The sequence below is a fragment of the Tachyglossus aculeatus genome, chromosome 5 (genome assembly GCF_015852505.1).
Source record: "Tachyglossus aculeatus isolate mTacAcu1 chromosome 5, mTacAcu1.pri, whole genome shotgun sequence".
In the NCBI taxonomy this organism is placed as follows: Eukaryota; Metazoa; Chordata; class Mammalia; order Monotremata; family Tachyglossidae; genus Tachyglossus; species Tachyglossus aculeatus.
In genome coordinates, this window is record NC_052070.1 from 28,537,224 (window position 1) to 28,562,428 (window position 25,205).

General features: G+C 46.7%; 1 protein-coding gene across 1 annotated transcript in view; it reads right to left on the reverse strand.

Annotated features, from left to right (window-relative positions):
• TMX3 (thioredoxin related transmembrane protein 3) overlaps window positions 1–21,430 on the reverse strand; it is a 77,891-nt gene extending 56,461 nt beyond the window's left edge. Inside the window, exons 1-4 of the mRNA XM_038746443.1 lie at window positions 21,411–21,430; window positions 15,106–15,160; window positions 7,108–7,147; window positions 507–630 (exon numbers count right to left, since the gene is read on the reverse strand). Of these exons, the coding sequence (XP_038602371.1) occupies window positions 507–630; window positions 7,108–7,147; window positions 15,106–15,125 (184 nt within the window). The 5' untranslated portion in view covers window positions 15,126–15,160; window positions 21,411–21,430. The remainder of the gene's footprint in view (window positions 1–506; window positions 631–7,107; window positions 7,148–15,105; window positions 15,161–21,410) is intronic.
• Window positions 21,431–25,205: the final 3,775 nt, after the last annotated feature.

Sequence of the window (25,205 nt, forward strand, 5' to 3'; positions counted from 1 at the left end):
CAAAGAAGAGCTGGTAGACGTGAGACCTGCCCACAAGGAGCTTAAAGTCTCCAGGAAGTGCTTATGCACTTGTTCGTATCCATCTTGGGCACTTTTGTTTTATGCTCCATTCAACTATTTTCCTTATTTCATTTATAAATACTTTCAGCCAGAAGTGCAGGCTTCTTGTGGCAAGGAAATGTGTCACTTGCTGGTTTTCCATTTTTCAAGCATTTAGTTGAGTGTGCCCAATAAATACTCCAGTGTGCCCAATAAATACTATTACTACTGCTAATATTCTTTCAATTATTTTGAAACTGACTTTCCATTGACTCAACGACGTGAAAGTTTTCTATTTCAAAGTGCTCTGCAACTACACAAGCACATTGTTACAGTCCCCTAGACTCTATGCTCCTTGTAGGCAGGGATCATGCCTATCAACTCCATCGGGTTGCACTTTCCCCCAGCGCTCTGTAAACAGGTAAGCTGCTCAATAAATATCATTAATTGGCGGTCTTTCTACTTACTAGAATAGGAAGTAGCATCCATCTTTCCAACTTTAACAGGCGATCCAATGCTTCTCATCTCCAAACCGACTTCATTCCAAATGGGTTCCAATTTTTTGCAATGGCCACACCACGGCGCATAAAACTGTAAAGAAGAGAGCTAACATTACGGATACATGGAGATAAGCACGGTAGATGCTATTCTTGAACATGGAACTGTTCAAATGGTTCTCTAATAGCTCCCCAAACTTCTTGATTTTAAAGGACTTTTTAGTCTTCAAAATTCCATTCTCAAGTATAGTACAGACACTACTTAAAAGTTATCCCAAACAGCATAATAGAATTAAGTATATGGGATTTGATTTCTTATATCAAAAAAGGGTGCTCTAAAATAGAAAAAATAGGAAATCGTAAAAACAAAATATGCTACTTTAAGATACAAATTAAATCTTAACACAGTCAGCAGCCCAGATGTCATTCAAATTTTAATTTAATCCAGTCCTATTTAGGGAGATACCATTTTTATAGTAGATAACTACCCCCTTTCAATGGGCCAGGTTCAATGAATATTGATGCGTTCAATAAAAATGAAAAAAGAAAACTTATGGTTCATGATAAATCATTTAGAGTACAAATTACATTGGTTTTTCCCCATCAACAGCCACAAATGAGGTGATCCAGACTTTTTGAAGAATTTTCAAAAACCACTGAGAGAGGCAAAGATCCCTGAAATGTCCACATGGGTCTGTCTATGTTATTTATTTCTGGCTAATGCCTCTTTTATGTTCTGAAGAAAAAAAATTATGCCCAAAACAAAAAAGTACTACAAAATTTACATCTGACTGACACAGTGATAAACATCACTCAATGTACAGACCCTATAAATAAAAAGAGTACATTTCTTTTCAATGAAGTTGTCTGCTGTAAAAGTACTTTTGTCTTTTGAGGAAAATGAGGAATTAAAAATAGAAAACTTGAAACTTCTTACTTCATTTCTCTAGACAAGCTCTATCATTCCTACAGGTTGACTTTAAGGCCTACAATTAAATGAAATAGAATTTTGTTTGGTTTCATTTAATTTTCACATAGCAAAATCCTGCGACCAATAAAAATAAGGTTCTTGGGAATGGCAAAAGGGTCTCTTCTGTATTTTGCACTTCCCAAGCCCATAATAATAATAATAATAATAATAATAATAATAATAATGATGGCATTTGTTAAGCGCTTATTATGTGCAAAGCACTAAGCGCTGGGGAGACTATAAGGTGATCAGGTTGTCCCACATGGGGCTCACAGTCTTCATCTCCATTTTACAGATGAGGTCACTGAGGCCCAGAGAAGTGAAGTGACTTGCCCAAAGTCACACAGTTGACAAGTGGCAGAGCTGGGATTTGAACCCATGACCTCTGACTCCAAAGCCCGTGATCTTTCCACTGAGCCATGCTGCTTCCCATAATAATAATAATAATTATAGTAATTATAATTATATATAATATAATATTATTATTAATATAACAATAATAATAATGCTGGTATTTATTAAGCGCTTAGTATGTGCCAGGCACTGTACTAAGCGCTGGAGTGGATACAAGCAAATCAAGTTGGATACAGTTTCAATCCCCATTTTACGGATGAGGTAACTGAGGCCCAGAGAAGTTCAGTGACTTGCCCAAGGTCACACAGCAGACAAGTGGCCGAGCCAGGATTAGAACCCATGACCTTCTGACCCCGGCTCTATCCACTACACCGTGCCGCTTCTCACCTTAGTGAGGTTCCCTGCAATGACTGGAGCTAAATAAATACTAGTTCCCGTCTACTAGTAGCACCGCTACTACCACCCCTACTCCCACCATTTTAAATCTCTCCAAATCCGAATTACTAGCCGTAAAAACTGAAATTCCAGCAGGCACATTGAAAGATGCCAAGTTCTGGAGGGAGGGAAAGGGGGAGCACCAATAATAAAAAATAGCCCTTCTTGCAGTATCTTTCAATTCCGATCGTAACTATCTAAGCATGAGTGAATACACTTCCAACCAACAAAGCCTTTTTTTCTAGCCTTATAATAATAATAATGATGGTATTTGTTCATTCATTCATTCAATCGCATTTCTTGAGCGCTTACTGTGTGCAAAGCACTGTACTAAGCGAAGCACTAACTATGTGCTTGAGCACTGTTCTAAGCGCTGGGTTAGATACAAGGTTAACAGTTTGTCCCACATGGGGCCCACAATTTTAATCCCCATTTCACAGATGAGGGCACTGAGGCCCAGGGAAGTGATTGCTCGAAGTCACACAGCCGACAAGCGGCGGAGCCGGGATTCGAACCCACGACCTCCGACCCCCGAGATCTTTCCACTAAGCCACGCTTATGTCACTTCCTAGATAGAGTGCTGCCAAAGATAGCAGTCTCTCCAAATTAAATGGTCCAACATCCACGTATTGAATGATCTCAATATAGAGGAGCAGCATGGCTCAGTGGAGAAGAGCCCGGGCTTTGGAGTCAGAGGTCATGGGTTCGAATCCCGGCTCCGTCACGTCTGCTGTGTGACCTTGGGCAAGTCACTTAACTTCTCTGAGCCTCAGTTCCCTCATCTGTAAAATGGGGATGAAGACTGTGAGCCCCACGTGGGACAACCTGATCTCCTTGTAACCTCCCCAGCGCTTAGAACAGTGCTTTGCACATAGCAAGCGCTTAATAAATGCCATTATTATGAGAAGCAGCATGGCTCAGTGGAAAGAGCACGGGCTTTGGAGTCAGAGGTCATGGGTTCGAATCCCGGCTCCGCCACATGTCTGCTGTGTGACCTTGGGCAAGTCACTTAACTTCTCTGAGCCTCAGTTACCTCATCTGTAAAATGGGGATTAAGACTGTGAGCCCCACGTGGGACAACCTCATCACTTTGTATCCCCCCCAAGCACTTAGAACAGTGCTTTGCACATAGTAAGCACTTAACAAATGCCAACATTGTTATTATTATTATTATCTCACAAGGCTCTGGTGCTCAGGACCCTTTAGAAGGGGAAGGGAGGTCAACAGCTCGATGGAGACTTCCCTTCGCTACTAGAGAAAACTATTCATATTTATTGAGCGCTTACTGTGTGCAGAGCACTGTACAGGGCTGCCTTCCTCACACCCATGATGTGCAGGCCTTGTATGCACCGGGAAAATACCAGAAAACACGCCCGCGAGGAGAGTGAGGATGAGCTATTATCTTCAAAGGGAAATTCTCACGCTTTCAGGGGTGCGGGGGGGGGGGGGGGGGGGAGAAAAAAGGCACAGGTCATCAGGGAAGGAGTGAGAGACCCTGCTGAAACTCTCCTGGCTGATCATCATCATCATCAATCGTATTTATTGAGCGCTTACTATGTGCAGAGCACTTGTACTAAGCGCTTGGGAAGTACAAATTGGCAACATATAGAGACAGTCCCTACCCAACAGTGGGCTCACAGTCTAAAAGGGGGAGACAGAGAACAAAACCAAACATACTAACAAAATACTAACCAAAGTAAATAAATAGAATAGATATGTACAAGTAAAATAAATAAATAGACTAATAAATATGTAAACATATATGTTTACATATTTATTACTCTATTTATTTATTTATTTTACTATATTTATTATATATAATATATATATTATATATATATAATATAGATTATATTATAAGGCACAGGTCATCAGGGAAGGAGTGAGAGACCCTGCTGAAACTCTCCTGGCTGATCATCATCATCATCAATCGTATTTATTGAGCGCTTACTATGTGCAGAGCACTTGTACTAAGCGCTTGGGAAGTACAAATTGGCAACATATAGAGACAGTCCCTACCCAACAGTGGGCTCACAGTCTAAAAGGGGGAGACAGAGAACAAAACCAAACATACTAACAAAATACTAACCAAAGTAAATAAATAGAATAGATATGTACAAGTAAAATAAATAAATAGACTAATAAATATGTAAACATATATGTTTACATATTTATTACTCTATTTATTTATTTATTTTACTATATTTATTATATATAATATATATATTATATATATATAATATAGATTATATTATAAGGCACAGGTCATCAGGGAAGGAGTGAGAGACCCTGCTGAAACTCTCCTGGCTGATCATCATCATCATCAATCGTATTTATTGAGCGCTTACTATGTGCAGAGCACGGTACTAAGTGCTTGGGAAGTACAAATTGGCAACATATGGAGACAGTCCCTACCCAATAGTGGGCTCACAGTCTAAAAGGGGGAGACAGAGAACAAAACCAAACATACTAACAAAATACTAACCAAAGTAAATAAATAGAATAGATATGTACAAGTAAAATAAATAGAGTAATAAATATGTAAACATATATATATGTTTACATATTTATTACTCTATTTATTTATTTATTTTACTATATTTATTATATATAATATATATATTATATATATATATATAATATATATTATATTATAAGGCACAGGTCATCAGGGAAGGAGTGAGAGACCCGGCTGAAACTCTCCTGGCTGATCATCATCATCATCAATCGTATTTATTGAGTGCTTACTATGTGCAGAGCACTGTACTAAGCGTTTGGGAAGTACAAATTGGCAACATATAGAGACAGTCCCTACCCAATAGTGGGCTCACAGTCTAAAAGGGGGAGACAGAGAACAAAACCAAACATACTAACAAAATACTAACCAAAGTAAATAAATAGAATAGATATGTACAAGTAAAATAAATAAATAGAGTAATAAATATGTAAACATATATGTTTACATATTTATTACTCTATTTATTTATTTATTTTACTATATTTATTATATATAATATATATATAATATATATTATATTATAAGGCACAGGTCATCAGGGAAGGAGTGAGAGACCCTGCTGAAACTCTCCTGGCTGATCATCATCATCATCAATCGTATTTATTGAGCGCTTACTATGTGCAGAGCACTGTACTAAGTGCTTGGAAAGTACAAATTGGCAACATATAGAGACAGTCCCTACCCAACAGTGGGCTCACAGTCTAAAAGGGGGAGACAGAGAACAAAACCAAACATACTAACAAAATACTAACCAAAGTAAATAGAATAGATATGTACAAGTAAAATAAATAAATAGAGTAATAAATATGTACAAATATATATATATATATATATATATATATATATATATATATATATATATATATATATATATATGATCACGGCCCGATTTGGTTCACCTAAAAAGTTGCCTCGGGAAGGGTACACAATCGCTTCGGTGTACGACTTATGTGGGTGGGCAGGGGAGATACAACCCAGATCCACTGATGTTGCTCTCTGTCAGCGGTTAAATGCTTGGAAGAGAAGGGATTCCAATAAGTCGACTTTCAGAGGACTGCAGATGGATTATTACTTTCCCAGACTAGCTAAGGCAGTTTTTGAAACTCTCATCATCATCATCATCACTCGTATTTATTGAGCGCTTACTATGTGCAGAGCACTGTACTAAGCGCTTGGGAAGTACAAATTGGCAACATCTAGAGACAGTCCCTACCCAACAGTAGGCTCACAGTCTAAAAGGGGGAGACAGAGAATAAAACCAAACATACCAACAAAATAAAATAAATAGAATAGATATATACAAATAAAATAAACAGAGTAATAAATATGCACAAACATATACATATATACAGGTGCTGTGAGGAAGGGAAGGAGGCAAGATGGGGGGGATGGAGAGGGGGACGAGGGGGAGAGGAAGGAAGGGGCTCAGTCTGGGAAGGCCTCCTGGAGGAGGTGAGCTCTCAGCAGGGCCTTGAAGGGAGGAAGAGAGCTAGCTTGGCGGATGGGCAGAGGGAGGGCATTCCAGGCCCGGGGGAGGACGTGGGCCGGGGGTCGATGGCGGGACAGGCGAGAACGAGGTACGGTGAGGAGATTAGCGGCGGAGGAGCGGAGGGTGCGGGCTGGGCTGGAGAAGGAGAGAAGGGAGGTGAGGGAGGAGAGGGCGAGGGGATGGACAGCCTTGAAGCCCAGGGTGAGGAGTTTCTGCCTGATGCGCAGATTGATTGGTAGCCACTGGAGATTTTTGAGGAACTCTCGTACTGGACTTTCTCCCTATGACCTCCTGTCTTTCCCACAGCCCATAAAATCGGCCAGGAGGCGATAGCCACGCAGACCACCCGTATCATCACGCTCTAAATATCATCATGGCCTCAACTCAAGAGGAGGGTCTGTAGCTTCTGCCGCTTCTGAACACTCTCTAAACAGACAGAATGAATTTGACAGATGTTGCTCACACTGAGGTTGAGACTCTAGCTCCTTAGCTGGGGCGCAAGTTGCTTTTTGCAACCTACTCTTCTCCTTGCTTTGCAAGAACCACTGAGCAATGCCTGTCATTTGGAAGATCTGCCTCTTGCTTTTTAACTCTCTCATGGATAACCCGGAAAATGGGCAGCAAATTAGTTGCCACACTGTTTTACTAATGCTCCCTCCGATCCCTATTCAAATACGTATCGATGTGGTATTATTGATCACCACTTAAAGCTTAAACTGTTCCTTGAATAATCTGACCGGGAAACCCTGAAAAAGAAAGCAATAAGACGATAAAAACCCACTATAATTCACACCCGCATACTCACATCTACAAGCCAGATGTCATCTTTTCGATTGTCTTTAAACCTACAAAAGAAAAACATCTTTAATATACTGGGGCTAGGATTAGAATTCTTCAGAACGGTCCCATTCTGGAGATGAGAAACTTGATGGAAGTTTGATTTATAATGGCAATAATGATAATGGTATTATTTATAATTAAAGATTATGACAAAGAACCATATATTATTATTAGGAGGGACATTAAATTAAATATTTGATCGCTAACAAAGTTATATCTCACTTTCAAAATGTGCTGCATATGTTTAACAAGATTGCAGATGACAGCCAATACACAGAGTGTGCCTCAAAAACTAATTGTAGAGTCTAGAGAGAAAAGCTCTTTTTTTTGTCTGTTTATTTTCTATTTATGAACTGCATATAGAGAGATACGCATATATTCATTCATTCAATCATATTTATTGAGCACTTACTGTGTGCAGAGCACTGTACTAAGCGCTTGGGAAGTACAAGTTGGCAACATATAGAGACGGTCCCTACCCAACAGTGGGCTCACAGTCTAGAAGACTGTCTGTATGTGTGACTGTCTGTCATATATGTCTGTATGGCTTGATTACATTCCTGCACAAATCCCCAATCAATCAATCAATCAATCAATCAATCGTATATATTGAGCGCTTACTGTGTGCAGAGCACTGTACTAAGCGCTTGGGAAGTACAAGTTGGCAACATATAGAGATGCATATATACATATACACATACCCGAAGTATGAAAGGGTCTTATTCACAGCAGAGAAGCAGCGTGGCTCAGTGGAAAGAGCCCGGGCTTGGGAGTCAGAGGTCATGGGTTCTAATCCCGGCCCCGCCACTTATCAGCTGTGTGACTTTGGGCAAGTCACTTTACTTCTCTGGGCCTCAGTTACCTCATCTGTAAAATAGGGATTAAGACCGTAGGCCCCACATGGGACAACCTGATCACCTTGTATCCCCACCAGAGCTTAGAACAGTGCTTCACACATAGTATGCGCTTAACAAATACCATGATTATTATTATTATTATTCATTCATTCATTCAATCATACTTATTGAACACTTACTGTGTGCAGAGCGCTGTACTAAGTGCTTGGAAAGTACAATTTGGCAATTCTTCAATGCCTGCCCTGGCTTCTCCTCAACATAAGGAAGCTTAAAGAAATACCATTAACACTTCAAAGGTGAACCTCAAATCACCATTTTCAAGAAGACTGTGAGGGCTGACATGGGAAACTATTAGGTATCTCACTGTTATCTGAACGCATGAAGTTTGGAATACTTCCACAGCAGATGCAGAATAACAGTACTCCGTTTGCAATGCTGCTGTGTGACTTCGGGCAAGTCACTTAACTTCTCTGGGCCTCAGTTCCCTCATCTGTAAAATGGGGATGAAGACTCTGAGCCCCCCGTGGGACAACCTGATCACCTTGTAACCTCCCCAGCGCTTAGAACAGTGCTTTGCACATAGTAAGCGCTTAACAAATACCAACATTATTATTATTATTATTAATGCAATGTTGCTTCAAACCAAACTGGAGTAAAGCAGACATGACCTCGGCAGCCAAAGACAGACAGGAAAGCAACTGCAAGGAGTAACACCATCTCCGGTGTCTTTGACAAAGCAACTGCTACTGGCGGGTGACCCGATCTCAAATTACCATCGATCCATCAATCATTCAATCGTATTTACTGGGCGCTTCCTATGTGCACAGCACTGTACTAAGCACCTGGGAGAGTAGGACACAACAGAATTAGCAGATAAAGCTCCCTGCCCATAACAGGCTTAGGGCACAGATGTACTTAACAACAGTTGAGGAAATTGGACTGCCCAGATCCTTAGAATTTATTAAAATTCTCGGAATACTCTTAATAGGCTACAGACAACATCCCCGAAGTCTGAGTCATCCTGCCTCCTGGAAGTGCCGCACGGTGCCGACTTTTCTCTGGGGAAACTGTCTCCCCTTTCTAGACTGTGAGCCCGTTGTTGGGTAGGGACCATCTTGATATGTTGCAACTTGTACTTCCCAAGCGCTTAGTGCAGTGCTCTGCACACAGTAAGCGCTCAATAAATACGACTGAATGAATGAATGAGCAGGCAAGCAGATGACACTTTCAAGTCAACAGTCTACGAGCATCTTTGAAAGCTCTTGAATCCCGAAGACAGGGTCACACATCTACCAACTCTGTTGACCTGAACTTTCCCAAGTACTTAGTCTAGTGTTCTGCACATAGGAAGTGCTCAATAAATACCACTGACTGACTGCTGTGAACGGCAAAGGCATAATTATTATAACAATAACAATAATAATGGCACAGAAAGGACTGTTTTTTGTGGGTAAGCACTGTGGAATGTGATCCCACAGGGGGATTTTTTTTTAGCCACGGTGGTTAGGATCTCACCTTCACGGCTTCACTATAATTCGTATTCAAGGGTGTCCCACTGTCATCAGTTGAATCTCCTTCCAAAATAATAAAAAAGCACTTTCTCTCCCCCTACCCATACACAAGCCCACGGAGAAACAACACTTCATAGTATGGGTGAGCCACTTGAGGACTGCTCCTGACTGAGTTGCTTTAAAGACAGAACCTTCCTGGGCTGAAGAATTGGCTGCCTGGAACAGAATTTAGCCCTTGCACTAGCGTGGGACTTTGCTTTTTGTATCGAAAGCTTTCAACGTCATACACAGGCCGTTGGGTACGAAGAGTTTCATCATCTGCTTTAAAGGTGTGGAAAAGGAAGCAACTGAAATGACGCTCACAATCAAAACAGTCAGCCTCTCCATTACTGCCCATGTCAACACAATCTCGCTCTTTCTCCTCTTCTTTTTCTCTCTCTCCCTCCTGCCTCCCTCTAAGGATTTAGGTGAAGAGCTACAGAGTCGTTTTTAGTTAGAAAGGTATACTCTGTTGCTAGGAAACCAAAACACAACAAATAATGTGACTATATTTACATGCTACCATAGCCTCTCGGGAAATTTTATACAATAAGCGTTTTTAACAATGGCCAAAACAATACGGTTCTGCTTCGGCATCTCTTTCTCCAGTCTCCAATACAAACATATAACTTCTCCTCCAAACAATATCAATATGCAACGGCCTTTAAGTACTGCAGTCTCCCCCTCTAGACTGTGAGCTCGTTGTGGGCAGGAATGTGTCTGTTGTTACACTGTACTCTCCCAAGCGCTCAGTACAGTGTTTGACACACAGTAAGCGTATGATTGTATACCAGGCAAAAAAAGATGCTGTGTCAGACCATAGAGAAAGCGCCCAAATTACCTGGGATGGCAGAGCTCAAAAGGAGAGAAAGATAATAGAGAAGCAGTGTGGTTCGGTGGAAAGAGCCCGGGCTTTGGAGTCAGAGGTCATGGGTTCAAATCCCAGCTCCGCCAACTGTCAGCTGTGTGACTTTGGGCAAGTCACTTCACTTCTCTGTGCCTGTTACCTCATCTGTAAAATGGGGATTAAGGCTGTGAGCCCGCCATAGGACAACCTGATCACTTTGTAACCTCCCCAGTGCTTAGAACAGTGCTTTGCACATAGTAAGCGCTTAATAAATGCCATCATCATTATTATTATAATGATAATAGTAAGCGCTTAACAAATGCCATTATTATTATTATAATGATGATGGTATTTGTTAAGCGCTTACTATGTGCAAAGCACCGTTCTAAGCGCTGGGAAGGTTACAAGGTAATCAGGTTGTCCCACGGGGGGCTCACAGTTTTAATCCCAATTTTACTGATGATGTAACTGGGGCCCAGAGAAGTGAAGTGATTTGTCCAAAGTCACACAGCTGACAGTTGGCGGAGCCTGGATTTGAACCCATGATCTCTGACTCCAAAGCCCGTGCTCTTTCCACTGAGCCACGCTGCTTCTCAGATGGACAGCCGCAGACGGAGAGGGGACTTGTGATTCCCAGATGGATCCCAGAAGACATCACACAGGAAGAAAGAGCCAAGCCAGCCGACGCGACCACAGACGCCTGCTGCAGAAACATTCCCCAATCCCATATCCCAACTGGTCAAGCGGCAGAGGATTCCCCTGGTCATTACCTACCTCCGCCCGACAGATCTATTTTTCTACTGTACTCTCCCCAGCGCTCAGTATAGTGCTCTGCGTACAGTAAGAGCTCAATAAATAGGACTGGCTGACTGACCTAATGCCCTTGCTGAGAGAGAGCATAAGAGCCAGGAATGGATTATCTAAAAGCCTGTTCACTAAATGGATCGATCGGAAGAACTGAGGCTACCTCACACAATTTCTCTTTTAATCACTATCATCAAGTTAAAGACACATTAATGGGGGCAATTTGATTGAAATAGACATCTGCTCCCTGTGCTTTGGGGGGGGGAAAAACCCTTCTAGACTGTGAGCCCGTTGTTGGGTAGGGACCGTCTCTATCTGTTGCCGACTTGTACTTCCCAAGCATTTGGTACAGTGCTCTGCACACAGTAAGTGCACAATAAATACGATTGAATGAATGAAAAACTTTCCCACCACAATCACGCTAAAGGAGAAAGGTAGAGGATGGACTTAAAAATTAGAAACACACACACACACACACAGCAGAGTCACTCCTTTCGCTTTTCAATCGATCAATTGTATTTATTGAGCACTATACTAGGCGCTCGGGAGAGTACAATACAACAAAGTCGATAGACACATTCCCTGCCAACAAGAACCTTACAGTCTAGAGGGGGAGACAGATGTCAATATAAATAAAGGTGGATAATAATAATAATAATGGCAATTTTTAAGCGCTTACTATGTGCCAAGCACTGTTCTAAGCGCTGGGGGGGATACAAGGTAATCAGGTTGTCCCACGTGGGGCTCACAGTCTTCACCCCCATTTTCCAGATGAGGTAACTGAGGCCCAGAGAAGTGAAGCGACTTGCCCAAAGTCACACAGCTGACACGAGGCGGAGCCGGGATTAGAACTCACGACCCCAATGCTGTGCAGTTCTTTCCCTTGCTGAGCTCACTTGCCAGCTGGGAATGAAGCAGCGTGAGGAGCCCCCGGTGATCGGGTCCCGGCTTCCCAAACGGTCACGAGAGGCTTTCGTGTCCACGGTGGCGAAACTAGAGCGGGACAGGCTAGTAGGTTGCACCACAGCCAGGGAAGGGGCGGGAAGGAAGCAAGGAAGGAAAGGAGGAAGGAAGCGTTGCAACCGGGGCAGCAACAGGGACCTTTGGGAAGCACGAGAAAGAAGGGTCCGGATAGGGGAGAACCGAAGAGAGCCAGCACAGAGGAAAGGAGAAGAATCTTACAGGGAAAAATCAGGCCCCAAATGGTAACCCGGAAGAGGAGCAGCGTGCTTTAGTGGAAAATCAATCAATTAATCGTATTTATTGAGAGCTTACTGTGTGCAGAGCACTGTACTAAGCGCTTGGGAAGTACAAGTTGGCAACATATAGAGACAGCCCCTACCCAACAGTGGGCTCACAGTCTAGAAGGGGGAGACAGAGAACAAAACCAAACATATTGACAAAATAAAATAAATAGAACAGATATGTACAGGTAAAATAGAGTAATAAATCCGTACAAACATATATACATATATAGAGGTGCTGTGGGGAAGGGAAGGAGGTAAGGCTGGTGGGGGGATGGAGAGGGGAAGGAGGGGGCTCAGTCTGGGAAGGCCTCCTGGAGGAGGTGAGCTCTCAGTAGGTCCTTAAGGGAGGAAGAGAGCTAGCTTGGCAAGCAAGAGCCTAGGAGTCAGAGGAAATGGGTTCTAATTCCGGCTCCGCCGCTAGTCCGCCGTGTGACCTTGGGCGAGCCACTTCACTTTTCTGTGCCTCAGTTACCTCATCTGTAAAATGGAGATTAAGACCGCGAGCCCCATGTGGGACAACCTGATTACCTTTTCTCTACCCCAGTGCTTAGAACAATGCTTGGCATATAGAAAGCTCTTAACAAATACCATAATTAATTAAGAAACAGAGAAATAATGTAAACGATGAAAGCTCCCGCTTCGGTTCTGAGACTTTAGGACCAAAAAGGTATGCAGAGAAAATGATTAGAAGCGCTACTGCCGGTCGTGGTGTTATTCATTCAATTCATTAGTATTTATTAAACTCTGTGTGCAGAGCACTGGACTAAGCGCTTGAGCACCGTACTAAGCACTTGAGCACCGCAGCATGGTGACAGCTGGGGCCCACAGGCCAAACATCAAGTGGGTCGGGAGGGGCACAGCACACTGCAAATGATTTAAAATAATAATAACAGTGGCATTTGCTAAGTGCATACTATGTGCCAAGGAATGTACTAAGCGCTGGGGTAGATCCACGATCATCAGGTTGGACGGAGTTTCTGTTACGGTCTAAGTAGGACAGGAAATAGGTATTCAATTTCCATTTCCCAAAGGAGGAAAGTGAGACACCAAGAAGTTAAGTGTCTTGCCCAAGGTCACACAGCAAGCAAGTGGTTGGAGCCAAGATTAGAAGAGCCGGGGAAAGTTTTTCAATTGTTTCGTTTGCTTTTTGGGGTTGTTTTTTTTTTTTTAAAAAAAAAAAAGAGAACCAGTTTAGGGCCCAAGTGAGCCCAGCCCCTACTCTGGAAGAGGTGGCAGAGCCCGGTGAGCAGAAAGGCAGCTGTGGGCTTGGCCACCACCGTTGGCCAGATATTATTCCATTATTATTAAATTATTAAATGCCATTATTATTACTATTAGTCAGCCTTGGCCCTGTGCCCTCTGTGACACTTCAGTCAGAAGCCTTCGCCCCTGATGGCACAGCCCCCAAGGGAATTTAATCCCAGGTCTCCCGATTCCCGGAGCCCACTCGTCCCATCGAGCCAAGAGCAGGGTTCCAGGGCAAAAACACAAAAGAAACCCCCGAGAACTGGGGGCTGGGGACGGAGGAGGAACGCAAAGCATGACTGACTGGCCGGAGGAGCGGGGAAGGACCCCAGGAGGCACCCTGGATGGAAGACAGGGAAAGCTTTAATTCCTGGAAAACAGAGTTAACCAGCTCTGGGGGCTGCCGTGAGCAAACCCAGGGAACTTACACTCCCAAGCGCTTAGTACGGTGCTGGGCGAACAGTAAGCACTCGAAACACATGTTTAATTGATTGACCTAGGAGGAGTGACAGGGAAAACGAGTCGGAAAACGGAGGCGGTGGACGGGAGCGGGGAAAGAGGAGTCGAGGGTGGGGAGACAAAAGAGACCGGCACACGGAGCGCGGAAGAGAAACACAAGATTGGGAAGCAATGAGAAAACGGAGCCGGGGAGAGGAGATGAGATGAGATGGGAAATGGATGAGAAACCAAAGAGGCGTGTGCTATGGGTCACGCACCGTTCTAAGCGTTGGGGTAGAAACCAGTTGGACCAGGTTCAACACGAACCCTGTCCCAGATGGGGCTCAAAGTTTAAGTAGTAGAGAGAACGGGCACTGAATCCCCATTGTACAGTTGAGGTCACTGAGGCACGGAGAAGTTCAGTGACTTGCCCAGGGTGGCACAGCAGGCAAATGACAGAGCCGGGATTAGAACTCAGGCCCTCTGACTCCCAGGCCTGTGGTTTTTCCACTACGCCACGCTGTTTCCCGCTTATAAATGCCCTCCCCGGAAACTCAGACCTGACCTTTCCCTTCCATTTGGAAGGCTGGGGAAAATGCCGAGCCAAACTGAGGTTATAGGCTCCCAAAACACACTGCCTTTACTTCTTTCCTATTTCAAAATCTTGTCATCCGTCTGCAGACATCCTCGGGTTGGAAGCCTCACCGGAAGGCTACATCTGGCACCCTCGCTGCCTTGCCGAGAAATCGCAAAAGGCCACAACCCTATTCCCTAATGCTTCTGCTACTAAGGAAACAAAATCCTTGACAACCTTCTCCCGGAATAGCCACATACCTGCATTTCCCCAAATAGGCCTAAAGAGAAACACAATTAGGAAGTGACAATACTTTTGTTCTAACGAGCAGTAAACACTCAGAAAGCAATGTAGACGAGGGAAGCCACCATGGGGCCGTTGACAAACGCGGATATACTCACGAGTCATCTAACTCTTCCATAACCCCCGCCTCCAAAGCCGCGCCAAGCACCGAAGCTGGAAGATAAAAGAAAAAAATACAACAGCGGCAATGTGAGTTTGCTCGTCCTCGGGGTAACGCGCTGTTACATCACAACTCGTAATTTGTGGAGTCCCAGGACTGACACGGTCCTATGTCACTTCGGCTTCTTCATCTGTAACATAGGCATAAGGTAGATTGTGAACCCCATTTAGAATAACCCCTAAACCTACCCCAGAATTGAATACAGAATAAGCATTTAATAAAGGCCACCGTAACAATCGATCGAGAGCCGCTGCCCGAGGCAGCAGTCAAGTCAGGATAGGGTAGATATCTGGGCTAATGGGACGGGACGAGTCGATCCTGGAAATGCAGCGGAGGAAGAAATGGACAAAATTTGGTGACAGACTGAATGTGGGGACTGCTAGGGTTGCCGGCTTGAGATACAGGGAGGGTGGTAGGGCCGTCGGCTGAAACTAGAAAGTCGGGTGGAGGAGAGGACTTCCAAAGAAAGATGAGTGAACTTGAGGTATCATCAATCACCAATTGCTGTCACTCTCATATTGCTTGTTTATAGTGTTCAAGACAGACAACAAAGCAAAACATGTAGACAGATGTCAAAACCGTCGGAACAAATAGAATTATAGCTATATGCACATCATTAACAAAATAAATAGAATAGTAAATATGTACAAGTAAAATAGAGTACTAAATCTGTACAAATATATACAAGTGCTGTGGGGAGGGGAAGGAGGTAGGGCGGGGGGGGATAGGGAGGAGGAGAGGATAAAGGGGGCTCAGTCTGGGAAGGCCTCCTGGAAGAGGTGAGCTCTCAGTAGGGCTTTGAAGGGAGGAAGAGAGCTAGCTTGGCGGATGTGTAGACTGTGAGCCCGTTGTTGGGTAGGGAACGTCTCTATATGTTGTCGACTTGTACTTCCCAGGCGCTTAGTACAGTGCTCCGCACACAGGAAGCGCTCAATAAATACGATTGAATGAATGAATTTACTATGTGCCAAGCAATGTACCAAGCTCTGAGGCTCACCAGTCTAAGTAGGAAGGAGTAGGATTTACTCTCCATTTTACGGATGAGGAAACAGAGAGGTACGGAGAAGTGAAGCTAATTATTTTAGCTAATTTATTTTGTTAGTATATTTGGTTTTGCTCTGTTTCCCCCTTTTAGACTGTGAGCCCACTGTTGGGTAGGGACTGTCTCTATATGTTGCCAACTTGTACTTCCCAAGCGCTTAGTACAGTGCTCTGCACACAGTAAGCGCTCAATACGACTGATTGATTGATTGATTGATTGAAGCAAGCGACTAGTCCAAAGTCACAGCAGCAAGTGTGGAGCCAGAATTACAACCCAGATCCTCTGACTCCGAGGCCCATGCTCCCTCCACTGGGCCTTGCTGCTTCCCTTCACAACAGCTCCAAAATCTGCCCCTTCCCTTCCATCCTTATCGCTACCGGAATTTGGCATATCCTGCCTGACAACTCTGTCGGCACCCTCACTGAACTTCCGGCTTCTCCAGAGAGATTGGTACAGTGATCTGCAAACAGTAAGCACTCCATAAATACCACCGATTGAATGACTGATTCTAGACTCTTCACTCAAGACCATATCTACTTTCTACAAAATTATTCTGCGCACAGCTCCCCACTCCTCAGAAACCTCCACTGGCTGCCCACTCATTGCCACATCATACAAAAACTCCACGTCATCGGTCTCAAGGCACTCGAGGCTTCCACTTCTCGGTCCTCTCCCACTACAACCCTATCTATACATTTCGCTCCTCTAAGACCAACCTTCTTCTCACCGTTCCTCAATCTCATCTCTCTCACAGTCGACTCTTTGCTTACACCCTCCCTCTTGCCTGGAGCTCCCTTTCTTTCCAAAGTGCCATGGGTTAAAGCGCTTGCTACGACCCAAGCACTGTTCTAAGCGCTGGGGTAGAAACCAGTTAATCAGGTTGGACGCAGCTCCTGTCCCAAACGGGGCTCAGAGCCTCAGTGAGAGGGAGAATAGGTACCGAATAGGTATCTAACAGTTGAGGAAACCGCGGCGCAAATAAAGTTAAGTGACTTGCTCCGGGTCGGACGTCAAGCAATTGGCAGAGCCAGAATTAGAAGCCAGGTCCTGATTCCCAGGCCCACGCTCTTTCCACTACGCCAAGCTGCTTCTTGGCATTTTCTGCACAATGTTTATGCAGATATCCTTATAACCCGGCACAAATAAAGTTAAGTGACTTGCTCCGGATCGGACGTCAAGCAATTGGCAGAGCCAGAATTAGAAGCCAGGTCCTCTGATTCCCAGGCCCATGCTCTTTCCACTAGGCCATGCTGCTTCTTGGCATTTTCTGCACAACGCTTATGCAGATATCCTTATACCCTGTCTTCCTGGTTACAGGGTAAGCCCCTAGAGGGTAGAAAATCACATCTACTTTATTGTATTCTCCCAATCCCTTAGTACAGTCTTCTGCAAAAGGTAAGCACTCAAGTAATAATAATAATGATAGCATTTATTAAGCGCTTACTATGTGCAAAGCACTGTCGTAAAAGCTGGGGAAGATACAAGGTGATCAGGTTGTCCCACGAGGGGCTCACAGTCTTAATCCCCATTTTACAGATGAGGTAACGGGCACAGGGAAGTTAAGTGACTTGCCCAAAGTCACACAGCTGACTAGTGGCCGAGCAGGGATTTGAACCCATGACCTCTGACTCCAAAGCCCGTGCTCTTTCCACTGAGCCACGCTGCTTCTCCAGTGACCCCAGTACCAGTGACTGACTGGACAAGGCATGAGGAAATGCTGATGGCAGGAGAGATCAAGGCTAGAGAGGTAAATTTGGGAGTTGTCTGCCTACAGGCAGAAGATGAGGTCAGAGGAGAGAATAAGCTCCCCAGGGGAGTAAGTATATAAATTCAAAGGGGAAGGGAACCCAGAGGAGAGTCTTGGGAGACACACATAGTACGGGACTAAGAAGCGGAGGAAGAGTCGGAGAAGCAAATAAGGGAAGGATGAAGCTGAGAGTCAAGAGGAGGGATCCACAGGAGAAATAAACACAGTTAAACAGTGATCCCAAAGCAGGAAGTGATCCACAGTGACAAAAGCAACTGGAAGATTCAGGGCACAGAAGAATCCCTAAGACTTGCCAAGAAGTCATCAGAGATCTTGGGGAGGGCAGACTCGATAATCAACTGGGTTCTTGAGGGTCAAGAAGGAAATTGGAGGAGAGGATGCAGCATCAACAGATGCACGCAACGCAATTGAGGACTTTAGACAAAAATGAGAGGGAGAGAAGGAGATAGATGGATGGTGCAGAGGAGTCCAGTGGATATGGGAGATCAAGAGATAGCTGGGTGGTGTGGAGGAGTGTGGAGGATGTTAGCGCATTAGAAAGTGGACGGTAAGCGGCCGTCAGAGAGTGAGAGGTTGAAAACGGCAAAGGAGAGTGAGCACATCTGAGTGCCTACTATATACACTGCATTAACCTAAGGACTTGGAAGCGTACAACGGATACGAGTACCCCCGATCCCAGCCTTCAAGGGCTTCACCATCTAGCAGGGAAGCTGGACGTGGAAATCTCAAATGAGGGGAAATAATAATAAGAGCATATAAAATACGTAAAGAAGTGCAGTGAGAGATCGAGAGTAATTACGGGGTTCGGACTCCCTGGGTCGAAGCGGCAGGTGGGGGACACAAAGAGTAGAGATTAGAGATTAACGGGGTAAAAAGGTCTTGGAAATATAACTTCCAGAGACTCCTCTCTCCTCCATCCTTTCAGTCCATCGTACTGATTGAGCGCTTACTGTGTGCAGAGCACTGTACTGAGCGCTTGGAAGGGACGATTCAGCAACAAATAGAGACAATCCCTGCCCACAACGGGCATCCTTTCCCGCCAACCTAGTAATGAATGCTACTTAATGGGTGTCTACTGTGGGCAGAGTTCTGTATTAAGCACCTAAAAGAGTACAATCGAGTTAGTCGCCATGACGACTACTACTACCACCCTCAAGGCATTTATAACCTGGTTTCACCAATGCACAATCTCTGCCGCTGGCCTCCCGTGTGACTTTGAGCAAATCACAACTTGTCTGTGCCTCAGTATTCTTGCCTGTAAAATGGAGCCCAAATCACTGTTCAGTCTCTCTCTTGGAGGAAGCTCACTGTGGGCAGAGTTCTGCATTAAGTACCTAAAAGAGTACAATCGAGTTAGTCGTCATGATTACTACTACTACTACTACTACTACCCTCAAGGCATTTATAACCTGGTTTCACCAATGCACAATCTCTGCCACTGGCCTCCCGTGTAACTTTGAGCAAATCCCAACTTGTCTGTGCCTCAGTATTCTTGCCTGTAAAACGGAGCCCAAATCCCCGTTCAGTCTCTCTCTCGGAGGAAGCTCACTGTGGGCAGGAAACAAGGTCTACCAATTCTGTTCTACCAGCCGCTTGCAAGCGCCCAGCACAGTGCCCTACACCCAGAAAGCGCTCAATAAACAAACCGACTGACTGAGACACCCATCGAGGGAGGAATGTGCGGCCGATCGGCCTTCTCTTCCATCCATCTGGCACCGTGGTGACCAACACGATAAGCGTCTAACTCCACGTGGGACTGTGTCCAACCTGATTTGCGTGCATCAACTCCAGCGCTTAGTACGGTGCCTGACACATAGTAAGCCCTTGAGAGATAGTAGAATTGTCATTATTATCATTATTTAACAAATACCCTGAGGCCTGTTCTCAGCAGCTGGGGCGGTTTGAGGAGGGGTGGTCTGCCCCCGGGGCCCAGGGTCAGAGCCAGGGTGTCCCGGACGGAGCTTCATGCCGAGCAAGAGGGAGCAGGAGAGAGCAGGGGGCTGCAGGAGAGACGGGGACCACGGGGCTGCAAGAGAGCAAGGGGTTGCAGGAGAGCCAGAGGCCACGGGGCTACAGAGGAGCACGGGGCTGCAGGAGAGCCAGAGACCATAGGGCTGCAGGGTAGTCCAGGGATACAGGAGAGCACCGGGATGCAAGAAAGCACGGGGCTGCAGGAGAGCCAGAGACCAATCAATCAATCAATCAATCGTATTTATTGAGCGCTTACTATGTGCATCTCACTGTACTAAGCGCTTGGGAAGTACAAATTGGCATCACATAGAGACAGTCCCTACCCAACAGTGGGCTCACAGTCTAAAAGGGGGAGACAGAGAACTGAACCAAACATACCAACAAAATAAAATAAGTAGGATAGAAATGTACAAGTAAAATAAATAAATAAATAGAGTAATAAATATGTACAACCATATATACATATATACAGGTGCTGTGGGGAAGGGAAGGAGGTAAGACGGGGGGATGGAGAGGGGGACGAGGGGGAGAGGAAAGAAGGGGCTCAGTCTGGGAAGGCCTCCTGGAGGAGGTGAGCTCTCAGTAGGGCCTTGAAGGGAGGAAGAGAGCTAGCTTGGCGGATGGGCAGAGGGAGGGCATTCCAGGCCCGGGGGATGACGTGGGCCGGGGGTCGATGGCGGGACAGGCGAGAGCGAGGTACAGTGAGACCACAGGGCTGCAGGGCAGCACAGGGCTGTAAGGGAGCCCGGGGCTGCAGGGGAGCCCAGGGCTGCAAGAGAGCACGGGGCTGCAGGGTAGTCCAGGGATACAGGGGAGCACAGGAATACAGGGGAGCACCGGGCTGCAAGACAGCACGGGGCTGCAGGAGAGCCAGCGACTACAGGGCTGCAGGGGAGCACAGGGCTGTAAGGGAGCCCGGGGCTGCAGGGGAGCACCGGGCTGCAAGAGAGCCCGGGGCTGCAGGGTAGTCCAGGGATACAGGGGAGCACAGGGCTGTAAGGGAGCCCGGGGCTGCAGGGGAGCACCGAGCTGCAAGAGAGCCCGGGGCTGCAGGGTAGTCCAGGGATACAGGGGAGCACAGGGCTGCAGGGGAGCACCGGGCTGCAAGCGAGCACGGGGCTGCAGGAGAGCCGGAGACCACAGGGCTGCAGGGGAGCACTGGGCTGCAGGGGAGCACCGGGCTGCAAGGAAGCACAAGGATGCAGGGGAGCACGAGGACTCATTCATTCATTCAATCGTCTTTACTGAGCGCCTACCGTGTGCAGAGCACTGGACTGAGCGGTTGGGAAGGACAAGTCGGCCACATCGAAAGACGGTCCCGACCCGACAGCGGGCCTCCAGGGAGGGAGGAAGGAGGCGGGGGAGCGGGGGGGGGGGGGGACCCGGACACGGGCCCGGACACACGCTCAGTACACACACACACACACACACACAAACACACACACCCCGGCCCGGGACTGACCGGCGGCCAGCAGCAGCAGGAGGAGGAGGAGGAGGCGGCGGGGCGGGCGAGGAGCGGTCATGGCGGGCAGGCCGGCGGGCGGGCGGGCGGGAGGGCCCGGAGCCGGAAGCCAAAGTGGGAAAAGGGCAGGACGGAGGGAGGGAGGGGGGGGGGGGGGAGGGACCCCAGCCGGGGAATGCACGCCGCGCTCCTGCGCATGCTCCCGGCACCCCCCTCCCCCCCGTCCGCCGCGCACCGCTCCCGCGCAGGCTTCCAGGCCCCGCCGCCTCCTTCGCGTGGGCCTGCTGACGCCTGCCACTCGGTCGCTCGCTCACTCTCTCGCACACGTCTTTGGTCAGTCAGTCAGTCAGCCGGTCGGTCAATCAGTCGTCAATCAGTCAGTCGTCAGTCAGTGAGTCGTCGGTCAGTCGTCAATCAGTCAGTCGTCCGTTAGTCAGTCAATCATCGGTCAGCCAGTCGTCGGTCAGTCAGTCAAGTCAGTCAGCCGTAGGTCAGTCGGTCAACCGGTCGTCAGTCAGTCGGTCGTCAGGCAGTCACCCGTCAGGCAGTCACCCGTCGGTCAGTCAGTCAGTCAGTCAGTCATCGGCCAGTCGGGCAGTCAGTCATCAATGTCAGTCATCGGCCAGTCGGTCAATCGGCCGTCAGTCAGTCGGCCGTCAGTCAGTCGTCAGTCAGTCATCGATCAGTCAGTCATCCGTCAGTCAGTCAGTCAGTCAGTACGCCACCCGGCCAACACACCTCCCTCATCTTTGTTAGAATAACAACAATAACAACAATAATCATGATCCAATAACCACAATAATCACGATCGTGTCATTTCTTAAGTGCTTACTATATGCCAAGCACTGTTCTGAGCGCCGGGGGGTTGGGGCGGGGGGGGGAAGTGGGGATACGAGGTGATCAGGTTGTCCCACAGGCTTCATCCCCATTTGACAGATGAAGGATCTGAGGCCCAGAGAAGTGAGGTGACCCGCCCAAAAGTCACACCGCCGACAAGCGGCAGAGCCTAGATTAGAACCCACAACCTCTGACCCCCGAGCCCGGGCTTTTTCCACTAAGCCACACTGCTTCTCAATAATGGTATTTGTTGAGCAAGTGCTCAACACTATGTGCCAAGCACTGTTCTACACACTGGGGTAGACACAGGGTAATCAGATTGTGCCGCATGGGGCTCGCAGTCTTCATCCCCATTTTACAGAGGAGGGAACTGAGGCCCAGAGATGTGAAGTGACTCGCCCAAAGTCACACAGCCGGCAAGTGGCGGAGCCGGGATTAGAACCCACGACCTCTGACTCCCAAGTCTGTGCTCTTTCCACTGAGCCACGCTGCTTCCCAATAATGGTATTTGTTGGTACTTACTATGTGCCAGGCACTGCTCTAAGCACTGGGGTAGATAGCAATAATAATGATGGTATTTGTTAAGCACTTACTATGTGCAAAGAGCACTGTTCTAAGCGCTGGGGGGATACAAGGCGATCAGGTTGTCCCACGTGGGGCTCACAATCTTAATCCCCGTTTTACAGATGAGGTAGCTGAGGCCCAGAGAAGTGAAGTGACTTGCCCAAAGTCACCCAGCTGACAATTGGTGGAGCCGGGAATTGAACTCACGACCTGTGACTCCAAAGCCCGGGCTCTTTCCACTGAGCCACGCTGCTTCTCTACAAGGTGATCAGATACAAGGTGATCGGGTTGTCCCACGTGGGGCTTACAGTCCTCATCCCCATTTTACAGATGAGTGAACTGAGGCACAGAGAAGTGAAGTGACTCACCCAAGGTCACACAGCTGACAAGTGGCGGCGCCGGAATTAGAACCCGCGACCTCTGACTCCCAAGCCTGGGCTCTTGCCACTATGCCATGCTGTTATCACCATGTTGAGGGAGTCCATGTGACCCAGGGGGAAAAGGGGAGGAGCGCGAGTGAGGTGACGTGGGTTCTAATGTGGCGCCAACACTGGTGGCCAAGAGTCCCAGAGTCGGGGTCTGTGCCTCAGTTTCCTCATCGGGAGAATTCCCCTAGACCGGAAGCCCGCGGTAGGCCGGGGATGTGTCCACCAACTCTGTTGTATTGTTCTCTCCCAAGTGCTTAGTAATAATAAAATAACAATATGAATAGTAACAAAGGTATTGTTAAGCACCTACTGTGTGTACTAAGCGCTGGGGTGGATACAGAGAAGCAGCGTGGCTCAGTGGAAAGAGCCCGGACTTTGGAGTCAGAGATCATGGGTTCAAATTCCGACTCCGCCACTTGTCAGCTGTGTGACTCTGGGCAAGTCACAATTTCTCTGTGCCTCAGTTCCCTCATCTGTAAAATGGGGATTAAGACTGTGAGCCCCGCATGGGACAACCTGATCACCTTGCAACCTCCGCAGTGCTTAGAACAGTGCTTTGCACATGGTAAGCGCTCAATAAATGCCATCATTGTTATTATTATACAAGCAAATCAGGTTGGACACATCCCTGTCCCACGTGAAGCTCACAGTCTCAATCCCCATTTTGCAGATGAGGGAACTGAGGTCCAGAGAAGTGAAATGACCTACCCAAAGTCACACAGCAGACAAGTGACAGAGCCGGGATTAGAACCCATGACCTTCTCACTCCCAGGCCCATGCTCTAACCACTGCACTATTCTGTACTTAGTACAGTGCTCTCCACATAGTAGGCGCTCAGTAAATACCATTGGTGATCTTGAAAATACCCATCCACCGCCCCCACAGACTGCAAGTTCCATGCGGTGGAGGAGCCCCGATTGCCCAATCTGATTGCCTCAGCCTCTATCTCAGCCCTTAGCACAGTGCTTGGCGTAAAGTCAGTCAATCACTCAGTCTATCGTATTTAATGAGAGCTTGTATCCACCCTGGCGCTTAGTACAGTGCCCGGTACATAGTAAGTGCTTAACAATACCTTTGTTACTATTCATATTATTGTGCTAATTGCTTGGGAGAATACCAGATAACAGGGACATTCCCCGCCCAGGATACAGTCTAGAGGAGGAGATAGTAATAGAAATTAAGAAGTAAGCCCTCAGCAAATACCCTCGTTATTATTCCATGGACCCAGTGAACTCTGAGTCTGCTGTTGAGTAGGTAATAATAATAATAATGGTCTTTGTTAAGCATTTATTATGTGCTAGGGCTTACTATGCGCCAGGCACTGTTCTAAGCACTGACTTGGATACAAGCAAATAGGATTGGATACAGTCCCTGTCCCCAATGGGGATCACAGTCTTAATCCCCATTTGACCGATGAGGTAACTGAGGCAGAAAAGTGACTTGCCCAAGGTCGCATGCGAAGCAACTGGCAGAGCTGCGATTTGAACCCAGGCCCTCTGACTACCAGCGCTTAGAACAGTGCTTTGCACATAGTAAGCGCTTAATAAATGTCATTATTATTATTATTATCATTATCAGGCCCGTGCTCTTGCCACTAGGCCACGTTGCTTCCCTTTTCCCATCGTCAGCCTCTTATATTTTGCCTCCACAAGCATTTGCTCGTGGGCCCTAAACAAGCAACCGTGTGGAATAGATAATGGCTGGTCATCATCGAGTAGATGGGCAAATTTCTCGTCACGATACCTCCAGACTCCAAGGGCACATTCTGGCCCAAAGAATTCCTTGGAGAGAGGTGACCAGCAGGGTCTTAGGGCGGCAGAAAACGGATTCCTTCCCTCTCCTGGCCTGCACTGCTAACCGGAGGAAGCGCGAATGCCGGCTCCAGATGACTTTTATCTCTGCTTTATCAGCCACCCGGGCCCTTTGAACATTGTCCTCGTGGGACTCGGTTCATTCCTCCCAGCTT